This window comes from Anguilla anguilla, chromosome 5, assembly GCF_013347855.1.
Source record: "Anguilla anguilla isolate fAngAng1 chromosome 5, fAngAng1.pri, whole genome shotgun sequence".
NCBI lineage: Eukaryota > Metazoa > Chordata > Actinopteri > Anguilliformes > Anguillidae > Anguilla > Anguilla anguilla.
In genome coordinates, this window is record NC_049205.1 from 51,760,485 (window position 1) to 51,771,950 (window position 11,466).

General features: G+C 47.1%; 1 protein-coding gene across 3 annotated transcripts in view; it reads left to right on the forward strand.

The window, feature by feature from the left end:
- Nucleotides 1–895: 895 nt before the first annotated feature.
- The window catches only part of scube2 (signal peptide, CUB domain, EGF-like 2), a 24,794-nt gene continuing 14,223 nt past the window's right edge, over nucleotides 896–11,466 (forward strand). For 2 of the 3 annotated variants that reach the window (XM_035417133.1, XM_035417135.1), the window contains exons 1-14: nucleotides 896–1,125; nucleotides 1,667–1,789; nucleotides 2,210–2,335; nucleotides 3,180–3,314; nucleotides 5,642–5,767; nucleotides 5,904–6,020; nucleotides 7,479–7,568; nucleotides 8,899–9,015; nucleotides 9,219–9,341; nucleotides 9,722–9,838; nucleotides 10,245–10,367; nucleotides 10,815–10,931; nucleotides 11,064–11,153; nucleotides 11,449–11,466. The exon at nucleotides 11,449–11,466 is cut by the window's right edge and continues 105 nt beyond it. In XM_035417133.1, the coding sequence (XP_035273024.1) occupies nucleotides 1,038–1,125; nucleotides 1,667–1,789; nucleotides 2,210–2,335; nucleotides 3,180–3,314; nucleotides 5,642–5,767; nucleotides 5,904–6,020; nucleotides 7,479–7,568; nucleotides 8,899–9,015; nucleotides 9,219–9,341; nucleotides 9,722–9,838; nucleotides 10,245–10,367; nucleotides 10,815–10,931; nucleotides 11,064–11,153; nucleotides 11,449–11,466 (1,510 nt within the window). In that variant the 5' untranslated portion in view covers nucleotides 896–1,037. The remainder of the gene's footprint in view (nucleotides 1,126–1,666; nucleotides 1,790–2,209; nucleotides 2,336–3,179; nucleotides 3,315–5,641; nucleotides 5,768–5,903; nucleotides 6,021–7,478; nucleotides 7,569–8,898; nucleotides 9,016–9,218; nucleotides 9,342–9,721; nucleotides 9,839–10,244; nucleotides 10,368–10,814; nucleotides 10,932–11,063; nucleotides 11,154–11,448) is intronic. The other variant, XM_035417134.1, reaches the window with a different exon arrangement.

Here is an 11,466-nt window from a genome sequence, read left to right on the forward strand (position 1 = left end):
TTAGCAGAGACCAAAGACGTCTGACACATTGTAAATTATGTTCAAATACTTTACCCATTTCCCCTAAATGCCTTCTTTATTACTCGGATATGATTGGAAGTGAGGGAGTCGCGGGGCAAAATGTTCGACTGACGGTTATGTTTGCCTCTAAATCACTGCATAATGGTTCTGTGTCTCAGAAGTAGAAAACGTTTATTGAAACACTTGGTACTTAATCTTCAAGGCAATATAAATTATTAAGTGTAACTGTGAGAACAGTGATGTGGGCTTTTATAGGCGGACTGCGCGTTACAAGTTCTATAAAATGAGCCATATACCACAGAAGGTTTTCAAAGAATGGCACTTTGATCACTTACAAAGACTCTGCACAAGCCTTGGGCAGTCGAGTGTGAAATACAATGGGATAATTTATGACCACTATTATTCCTTGCTTTAAGCATGCAGAGCATCTTACCCTTTAGTAGCGCAACAGCAAAGAGGAAAGTAGGAATACTGTTTTGTTAACCCAAAACGTTTGAAATTACCAACTTTGTAGTTTCTTGTACTCCAGCATCATCGCATAGTGTTGCTCCTCGCGTGAGTGGAGTTTGAATTTAACCAGGCAGAAAAACGTAGTCTATAGCTACATGTGCATTTTAAGTATTTTCAGCACAAAATATTCGCTTTTAACCGCTTTCTTTACGCATGCATTTAGGTTATAGATATCACTGCAAAAAAGCCCAGAAAAATCGTTCCTTGCACACCACATCCATTATTGTCCACACATAAGCCATCCGACGAACATTTAGAGTTCGGACATCCATGAAGTGGTCCATGCCTGATTGCCTGTGGTAGGATAGCCAAGAGCAGGAGGTGAACGCTCTCTCTCTCTCTCTCTCTCTCACACACACACACACACACATATTGCTACCCCTTCGAAACCCCTCGTTAAGGCAAGTCGAATGACAGGGTAGAATGAAAATGAGGCGGACGCTTGGTGATCTCCTCAGTGCAAACGCGTCCCTTCGAAGAGACCTCTAGACTTGGATCATATCACTATGGGAGCTGTTTGTATTGCAAGGCACTTTTGTTTGTTTTTCCTCTTGTTAAATACCCGCCAAAGCGCCGCACTTGCAGAGAATCGAGGTAAGTTTCCCAGTTATCTGGAATGGCCTTTTTTACGCACGCTTTCCATCTTTGTGGTAATGAGGACTGCTTCTCCATTGTTTTCTTCGATTTTTCCAACGAAGTACTTTGTATTTGTTAATAGTTGAAACGCATTATTTATTTTGGGGTAAGGATAGCCGTCTTATTTTTACGCTTACAGTTCAGAAACACGGTTTGTCCTTTTTAAACTGGGTAAGATGTGTCTTTGGCGATCATCTAGTTGTCGCGAGACCATTCGTTTTATTTGAAAGTTTCAGGTTTGAATCACGTTTTAAATTTTGTTGATATCTGTGAAAGCGCATATATTTATATTTGGTTTTGGGATTATAATCAACTCCGATTAAAAAATATCTACACATTGTAAAACACGTTTACTTGGCAGATGTCTTCTGTTTCTTTTGGAGAATTAAATATGATTTAGAAGATATTAAACAACGAAGTGCAGCGCGAATATTTTGATCCAGATCGTTTTCAGTAAATCTGAATACGCATCAAACGTATCAAATGTTATTAATTACAGATGCAGATCAGTGTGCCGAGGGAAGCGACGGCTGTCACATTGATGCTATTTGTCAAAATACTCCTGCGTCGTACAAGTGCACGTGTAAAACAGGCTTTAAAGGGGACGGCAAACAGTGCGAAGGTAAATATCGGTCTGTTGATCTTTGTTGCTTGTCAGCTTAAGAAAAATGTAATGCTTTTTCCCATTTCAGTTGGCTTCCTCAGGCACTCCAAGGAGGTTAATAGATCTTGACCTCCTTTGTCCATTCAGTGCAGTTTAAACCTAACGAGGAATTATACGTTCAATATGATTGTCATACAATTAAAAATATTTATTGCAGAGATCCCGTTGATAGCTTAATTTTAACTGCATAGGGCAGATTGCTTCACAAATGTTAATACTGACGTTATCCATTGTGATACTTTGAATTTTATGGATATATATTCCAGATGATTCATTGAATAAAAAATGTGAATTTACCCTTCTATATGTCATGCATGTGTCATTTCTACTATATGCTGAAATATCAAGCGTTCATCAATATTGTGTCTTATTTCTCAGACATTGATGAATGCGATATCGAGTACAATGGTGGCTGTGTACACGAATGTAACAACATACCAGGCAATTATCGCTGCACTTGCCACGATGGATTCATGTTAGCACATGATGGACATAATTGTCTAGGTAAGAAGTTTTTTTTATATACACAGCGGAACAGTACCATAGCTGGAGTGCAGGCTACTGTGATTTGTCTGGGTAACTTTGTAATTTTGTCTTTGTAACTTTCAGAACCTGAAGGTGCGTTTTGCAAAACGTTAGATGGATGTTTCCTTCAAATGAATGCTTTTTGTCTTTTTGTTATTATTAATATTATTATTCGAGAGAAAGCTTTTTTATATATAACTTTTAGCATAATAGCTGCTGGCTAGATGGAAATAACTACTAAACCAAATAACTTAATAGATATATAGGCTTATCATGTCAAATATATTAGAAGTTTGTGGATAACAACATTATTATTATTATTATTATTATTATTATTATTAATAAGAAAAAAACTTTTAATGAGCTTAAATGTCCTTAACATGGTGGGTGACATACCCAAGATAATAAAAGATTCTGTTAAACATATTTGAATACATGTACATGAAAACCATTTTTTTGGTAGAATTTATACATTAAGTGTACATTTTGATTATATTTATTTGGGTTTTCTAAGGAGTGAATTTTCTTTGGCAACATCTACAGTTACATGTTGTGCAACAAGGACCAGTACATATTCCAAGGAACATGATATAAGCACATATTAGTCATACTGTTAAATTTCAGAGAAAGGTCTTAGATGTCCTTTCAGGAGTGTTTGGTACTATAACAGTTGTTATGATTATGGCATTGTAATTGTTATGGAGTTTCATTATTGCTGAACATGAAAGCCAGGAAGGCCTCAGCTGTTGTGTGTCGAGGCGTGTGTCTGCAGAGGAGAGTGTGTTCAGCGCCCTGAGCTTTGACGCAGTGGCTTTCTCTCCAGATGTGGACGAGTGTTCGCTCAACAATGGCGGATGTCAGCACGTGTGCGTCAACACCATGGGCAGCTACGAGTGCCGCTGCAAGGACGGCTTCTTCCTCAGCGATAACCAGCACACCTGCATCCACCGCTCTGAAGGTGAGCGTCCCCCTGTGTGACATCATCAGCCTGCGCCGAAAGCCTCAAACCGTCACACCCTCGCGCTCAAAACACTCAAAAGAAATGACTCGAGTTTCAGGTGTGGATTTAAAAAAAACTCCTGTCTGATGAAAAAAAATCCTGCATCATCTGATGCAAAATGGCCCTGAAGTGAGTTTGCAGGAAACAAAACTGGAAACCTTTAATGAAAGCTTTCGACAGACCTGGGCAAACAAAAATTTCAGTCGATGCTGTGCTTGTGGAAATTATAAGTTATGTATTCTGAGCGTCTGGATGGGTGTTGCGTGTGGGGCCGGTGGAATGGGTGTGGGAGGGTGGAGGGACCGGGTGGGGTTTTGGGGGGCTGTGTTCTTTTGGCAGTGTCAGGCCCTATACAGAGAGTTATGGAGCTAATTTGTTAATGCGCACATGTAAGTCTGTGATTGACAACACAATGAAGAGGGGGCTGATAGCTTTTAGGTTGGCTTCCCTTTCTAGGGTATTATCTATAGCAGGCCGGCTCTAAGGCGCTCGCGCTGTGGGAAATGGCTCCCGACGTCCGAGAGAACAAAACAAGTTAATAACTGCAGCAGTCGGGCCTTTGTGTGCCGTGTCATAGATGAGAATAAAGCACTTTTTCATGTGTTGCTGGCTTCGCAGGCACTTTTTTCTTTCCTTTTGCTAAATTGAGTGAAGGCACAGAGGTTTCCACGCCACTGCTTCTGCCCAACAAAGTGACTCCGGCAAGCCTCCTTACCTCCTTCCTCACTGCACCGTCAGCTGCCTACGGCGACTGATAAAACCCACAAGCAGGGCCGACACAGGTCCCCCCAAAACCAGCTCAGGCAATGCACTGGTTATCCAGAGCAGTTTTAGGACTGACGCTGAGTACAAGCGTCTGTTTAAAAACACGGCTCGGCTGAGGCGGTTCAACCTGCCTCAAAAGGCAGGACAACTGCTGTTTACCAGAAACGAAATCGTAATAATTTTGGGTTGTGTCGATGGAAAAAAGTCTTTCTCGCCTAGCTAGGGGTGGCACAACAAACGGGGGAGAACTGAATGCCTGGCTCTTGAAAGCGAGGCTCTTACAAATTTAGCGCAGGCATTAGTTTTGGGCTCTCTTAAGCAGGGCATCTCCCCCCCCCCCCCCCCATCACGCTCGTGTCTCTGCCTGTGGGGGGGGGGGGGGGGGGGGCGCCCCTGGCCGTCTGTGCAGATGGGTCCTGTCCTTTGTCCCCGTGCTCTCCTTCTTTCTGTTTCCCGTCCCTGGTTCACGCGGAGCGACTGCAGCCGGACCCTCTCCATTTGCAGCGGTGCCTGCGACGGCCCTGCTGCACTTAGATGTTTGTTGAAAGCATCGGAACCTCCTCCGGCCTTCCCATTGTTTGGCCTCACACCACCCCGCCCCCAGGCCCCCCCGATGCATTATAGGAGATCTGAGGTCACTGCGTGAATAGGAATCAAATGGTGATTTTTTATTACTGAAGACAGACGTACAGGCGAGCATCGCTGTGTAGAGATAAACAGTTTACTCGGTCCTCAATATGGCAGCTTTAGACCCTAATATCATCCCGGCACAGATAAACTGTTTAGAAAAGTGTCACAAGTTATAAATGAACAGCCTATCGGGTGACGTAACTGCAGCTTCATTGAAGCAAACATTTAACCATTACATGCAATGTGTGCAGTCCGGATGGGTTTCTACATTGTTAATGCAGGTTCTTTCCATGAATGAAGCAGTAACATCAGAATCCATATTCTTGAACCAGAAATCGCTGTGTCAGTGTCGTTGTCTTTTTAATTAGCATGTTGGTGTCATTATTTTACAGTGTTGTTTCATTACAGACGCATCCTGACTACTGTGAGATGTTTCCCTGCGTTGTCTCTGGGTTTTTTCACTGTGTTGTCTTCATGACTGTGGTGTCACGCCCAGTGTTTCTATGTGCTGTTCCAACTTGTGTTATTCTGTTCTATTATTCCCTGTGTTACTCTGTACTATTATTTCCTGTGTTACTCTGTGCTGTTGCTTGCTGTGTTACTCTATGCTGTCATTCCCTGTGTTACTCTGTGCTGTTACTTCCTTTGTTACTCTGTGCTGTTGCTTGCTGTGTTACTCTGTGCTGTCATTCCCTGTGTTACTCTGTGCTGTTATTCCCTGTGTTACTCTATGCTGTTATTCCCTATGTTACTCTGTGCTGTTGCTTGCTGTGTTACTCTGTGTCGTTACATCCTGTGGCTGGCTGTTGCCTTCGTGTTTGAAAGCCCGTCGTGTTGCAGAGCCCCGCAGTATCTCAGCCTGTCCCTCCACTGTTCTCTCATCCTTCCAGAGGGCCTGAGCTGCATGAACAAAGAGCACGGCTGCGCACACATCTGCAAAGAGACGCCCAAGGGGGGCGTGGCCTGCGAGTGCCGGCCCGGCTTCGAGCTCGCCAAGAACCAGAGAGGCTGCACCTGTGCGTTTGTACTACGGCTGTTTCCCTCCCCCACAGAAAAATGTTCATTTTTTAATACGATTGAGAATGTACAGCGCTTATAATAATTACCTGCTCTGACAAACTGTGGGTTTGTACGCCTTTTTTTTTTACCTAGTGACCTGTAATCACGGTAACGGGGGATGCCAGCACATGTGTGATGACACGGAGCACGGGCCCATATGCAGGTGTCACGCGAGATACACGCTACACGCAGACGGGAGATCCTGTGTAGGTAAGGGTGCCATCAGACTCAGACAGCCAGACAGATGAGCAGATGGCAGTACAGGTGTCCACCTTCTGTTTCACTAAAGAAACATCTTGTGGTGTTTTGTGGGTGACCAGTTGGAATACAAATAGAAACCTGTATTTTTGGCTGGACCGCAACAGCGGGGCCAGCCCTACAAACTCGAATGTCTGTGACTGACTGAGTGAGTGACCGAGTGAGTGATGAAGTTACACCATTGGTCAGCCGAGTTGTGAAGTCACACCATTGGTTGGTCGGATCATGTGTGTTAGGTCCAGTCATATACTAGGTTTTAACCTGGTCTTGTTTTTAAGGGCGAGCTTGTGCGCTTTTTCAACATGTTTACAACCCCCGCGGCTCATCAACCATGGAAATCTTCCAGTCATGCAGAAGACGTTTTGCACCCTCCTGTCGCTGTCTGAACTCCTGTTCCTCCTTTTTATCACCTCTCTATCCGCTGGATAAAATAGCAGTCCCGTTCTGCCTTTGGCAGCCAGTTCCCCTGATAGCCAGTTCGGTTTTGTTCAACATGAATGCCCGGAGGTTGGATAGAGATGGGAGATGTGATAGCTGGTAGCGGCGGGAGCCGGGGTGTCTGTGTGGGGTCCGCGCTATCCCGTGGGTTTGTCTCCATCTCCATCGCACATCTCAGAAACACCTCGCCGGTATGAACGCCGTCGGCAGCGGGGGAGTTTACCTCACAGCGTGTGGGATCGCAGCGTGTGGGCGTGCGACCGGCTGCGCTGAGTGCTGCGGGAGGAGGCTTCGTGCTCTCCCGGCTGCGCAGCTGCGCCGTTCGCCTGTCTTTCTCGCAGCTCCGCTCGGCTGGCCCGAGGACCTCCGGATGTTTTGCTTAGCTGATTTCGTTTATTTTGCTTTGTGTGGGATAGTGTGTCTGTACGCTTGCTAACAGCATTACGCTAACTAGCTAACATGTTCAGGTCATGCCGTTTGTGTGTGTGTGTGTGCGTATGTGTGTGTGTGTGTGTTGTGTGTATGTGTATTGGATGTGTGTGTGTGTGTGTATTGTGTAAAGGCTGCTGATAGCAGGGTGTGTGTGTGGCTGTGTGTATGTGTATTGGATGTGTGTGTGTGTTTGTGAGAGTATTGTGTAAAGGCTGATAACAGGGTGTATGTGTGCATTTCTGAATGTGTGTAGTGTGGGGGTATGTGTGTGTGTGTGTTTGTGTAAAGACTGATACACAGTAAAATGTCCAGTGTTAATTCAAGTCTAACAGAGTACATATGGCTCCAGCTGCAAGAGTTGATTTAACCCTTTCCATTCATGGTGGAGCAGGGTCTGTGCACATTTCTGCATGTGTGAGAATGTCTGTGCGTATACGGACGGACAGCATGGTGCGCATATCTGCATGTGTGTAGCGTGTGTGTGTAGTGTGTGAGGGCTGATGGTGGGCCGCGTGCCGCTCTGTGATCTGTGTGTTGCAGAGAGGGACGAGGCGTCGGCAGAGACTCCAGATCACAATGCCACATCGCTCGCCGAGGTCGACAAGCGGGTCAAGCGGCGACTGCTCATGGGTAAAAATCATCCTCAAAACACCCAGCGGCTCGCTGCACCCCCAGAAACATGTGCAGCGGCTCCAAGTGCTCTCTGTCTCATTTAGCACTCACACTGTAGCATTGCAACCCTTTCCTCTTTCCTCTTTCACATTGTTTTAAATGCACCATAAATTGACTGCATTAAAAAGCCCCATTTGAGAAGCTAGTTATGATTCACCAGTTTACCAATACATGGAGTAGCTCAGCAGTCCTCATAGGAGAAACAGGGACCCTTGGGTTCAAGGCCAGGTTTGTCACAGTGATAGACTCTCTCTGGAGTCAGGACAGTAATGGAAATGATTAGCGTAGCTCAGCTGAATGGCCTTACGTTCTCATTGGAGCTTCTTATGTTCTTGTGTTGTGTAGATCTGCTGTAAGGAGTTGGAGGGGTGTTGTCTTAATGGGGAGGTCCTTGTGCGCTTTGGTCTCTGGTCCTTGTGGGTATTCTGGCATTTTGAGCTGTTAATGCACTTTTTGTCAGGAGCTTCCACTTCTCCACTTATCCCTGAAGTATGAGTCCTTGTGAAATAATAGGTTTTTATTGTTGTAACAGGGTATTAAGTATTTTTTTTTCAATTAATTGAATGTTATATTCTCAATTATGTTAAAATGTAGGTCTGTCTTCAGTTTACTATCTAATCCAATGTAAAGCATAAAAAATATGCTTTATATATATTTTAAATAATTCACTAAAATACGCCATCTTATTATTTATTTATGTTCATAATTTGAACCATTCCCAAGCGTACTGAAGCACCTCAATCAATATTAAAATTTCACTTCCAAGAGTCAAATGTTGAGATTACTGGAGCAGGGTTCCTTTTTACCCCAGAACCATGTGCTATGGGAGACATTTAGGGGATATTTTTAAATACAGGCTGTGCTTTTTGGGGTGCTTTCATGGTTCTCGGCCATTTAATATTCATGAGTACCTTTTTACAGAAACAGAATGTGCATGTACAGATAACTGATGTTGTTGCCGGGAGACCGAACATGTTTCCATAGGGGAGGAGGTAATGTCCTGGTGAAGCAGGGCATTCCTCAGCCTTTAGAGCAAACTGTGAAATGGCAGCGAACGCTCGCTCTCGCACCTCACGTGTTCTCTCCCGGGGAAAATATGCCGCGCAGGCGGCACGGCACTTTGCGCCTCACTGTTGCCGTGGCGACGGGTGACGGAGCGTCTGCCGCTCGGGTAGTAGAGCGGAGTGTCCCGTCAGCACGTCTGGGGCAGGGTGCCGCATGCGGCCCGCACACGGTCTTCTGCTCCCCCACCCACCAAAACCCTGTCCTCTCTGCCGGGGCTTTTCAGAGACCTGTGCCGTCAACAATGGGGGCTGTGACTGCACCTGCAAGGACACGTCCACTGGGGTCCACTGTAGCTGTCCTGTGGGGTTCACCCTCCAGCCAGACGGCAAGGCCTGCAAAGGTAATGATGATAATAATAATAATATGCCCACAAAATGGCAGGTATATTATTGCTGTACAGTCATTTTAAATTTACGCAAACACACATGTACGCTGCAAACACGCACACACACGCACACACATGCATGCACACACACACTCGCACGCACACACACATAGCTTCACTCCAAAGGTGGCAGTAAAAACCTGTCTCCTGTCCCGCAGACATTGACGAGTGCCACATCCACAATGGCGGTTGTGACCACTTCTGCCGGAACACCATTGGCAGCTTTGAATGCAGCTGTAGGAAGGGCTTCAAGCTCCTGACGGACGAGCGATCCTGCCAGGGTAGGGTAGGCCCCGCCTCCGCCAGGAGAAAGTGCTGCTGGGAGGTGCTGAGACCACACCGAGCTTTATTTTCGAGAGTTCAGAGCGATAAGGGAGTTGGGGGGAATGGAGGGGGCTGCATACAGCACCAGCATCAACTTGCAGGATACCTTTCAAGATCCTTAACGCGTGTTAGCATAAAGCTTTTGTAATACATCGCAGTAAAAGCACACAGATCACTTTCCTGATACAGAACCCCATGGAACGCAGTCCCTCCCCGGTGTCATTCAGCAGCATTCAGTGGCACAGTCCCAGATTAATTATCTCTCCCGTTTAGACATACAGTACCCATGGCTTTGAGATGGTGGCAACGTTGTTTTCCCTCTTGTCCTCGGCTGCAGATATAGACGAGTGCTTCTTTGAGAGGACGTGTGACCACACGTGCGTGAACTCTCCTGGGAGCTTCCAGTGCGTGTGCAATAGAGGCTACACGCTGTACGGCCTGGCTCACTGTGGAGGTAAGACCCAGTCCCCTGTATGAGTACTACAAATACAAAACCCACTATCCAGACTTTGTCATGCAGTGTGAGGCTACGGTAAGGAATACAATGTTCCAAAGACTGAGTGGAACATTGTCTCAGCTTTGAGCACTGGGCATGTTGTTTAGGAGGTACCTCCTGAAAGGGAAGCAGGGAGGATTTGAGTCAGCTGGGCTCTCCCTGGGCTTTCCAGAGACCTGTGCTGTCTGAGAACTCCTCTGAGAACTGCTAAATGAATGGAGGACATTGCAGTGATGAGTCGACAAAGACAATCCAGTGTGGGGAAAAAAAGTTGCAAAGTAACAAATCAATAGTACATTGACGTAAAGCTCAGAGAGTGAGGATGGTGTGAGAGAGATGAGTCTCCCGTGTCCCCTGCCTCCAGACGTGGACGAGTGCAGCATCAACAACGGCGGCTGTGAGCACAGCTGTGAGAACACCATGGGAGGGTTCGAGTGCCACTGCAACGTGGGCTTCAAGCTGCACTGGAACAAGAAGGACTGCGTCGGTAAGGCAGTGACCCCCCCGACGGGTGTGGGCAGGAAGTGGCCCTCTCTTGGCTGCCCAATCAGACGCTTAGCTTTCCCCACACCCAGGGCTGTGATTTGTCTGTGTTGTATTTGTCTCGGCCGTACGCGTTACCCTCACGTCCCGGGTGGGGGGGGTGGGTGGGGGGGGGGGGGGGGGGCTGAAAACAGGAGATACTTTGGGTCATTTTTTACGCCTCTCTGGCTCTCTGCGCTCTCCACAGCATGAAAACAAACACCACAGGCGAGCCTAACTCCGATCCCCCGCCGGGGTCGTCTCACGCTCCGCTCTCCCAAAGCTCACCTCTCGCTGCGTTGTGTGTTTCCTCTGGCTGCTCGCTGTCCAAACCCCGAACCCCGTGCTGCGCGGACCACCCCGTGTTTTTCCCTTTACCCTCGAGTCTGTTGTGGTCTTGTTCCTCCCGCAGAGGCGGAGGGCGTGCCCCCGGCCCAGCCGCCCGCTAAGGCCACCCTCAACTGCAGCCGACAGGAAGGGGGCGACCGCTGCTTCCTGACCTGCCAGTCGCAGGTGCACATCAGCAGCGGTAAGAGGCCCGCGTCGCCGCGCGCCGCCTGTCTGCTCTCTGCGCGGCGTCTCTGTCTTTCGTGCGCGCCGCGGCGCCTTTTGTCGCCCGCCGGCCTTCGTGACGCGCCGGCGTGTGTGTGTTTATCCGCAGGGAACGAGGATTCCTACACGGTGACCTGTGGAATGCCCCTCCTCTGCTTCACTGGAAGACAAAGAAACGAGAGCGGCTCCCACTGCTCGGGCAAGTACACCGTATTCCAGATCTGCCTCGGCTCTTATCTCCCCGCGCACACAGAAAGGCCCGGATAATCGCAGAGAAGAAAAGGGTTTAATACCTCTGCTTTATCGCTCTCTTCCTTTCTCTTTAGTGCGTCTGCTTCCTTGTTTATTGTTTTTATAATGCTCGCAGGAATGTGGACTGCTTATGTAGGTTGCTTGCTTACTGCTTACTGAGAATTTCCCCTTAAGTAGAACGATTGAAGAAAGGAACATATAAAGAGGCTAAAAAAAACATTATTGTCTCCTTCTTCCCATAGGGACGGATGTGACAAGCG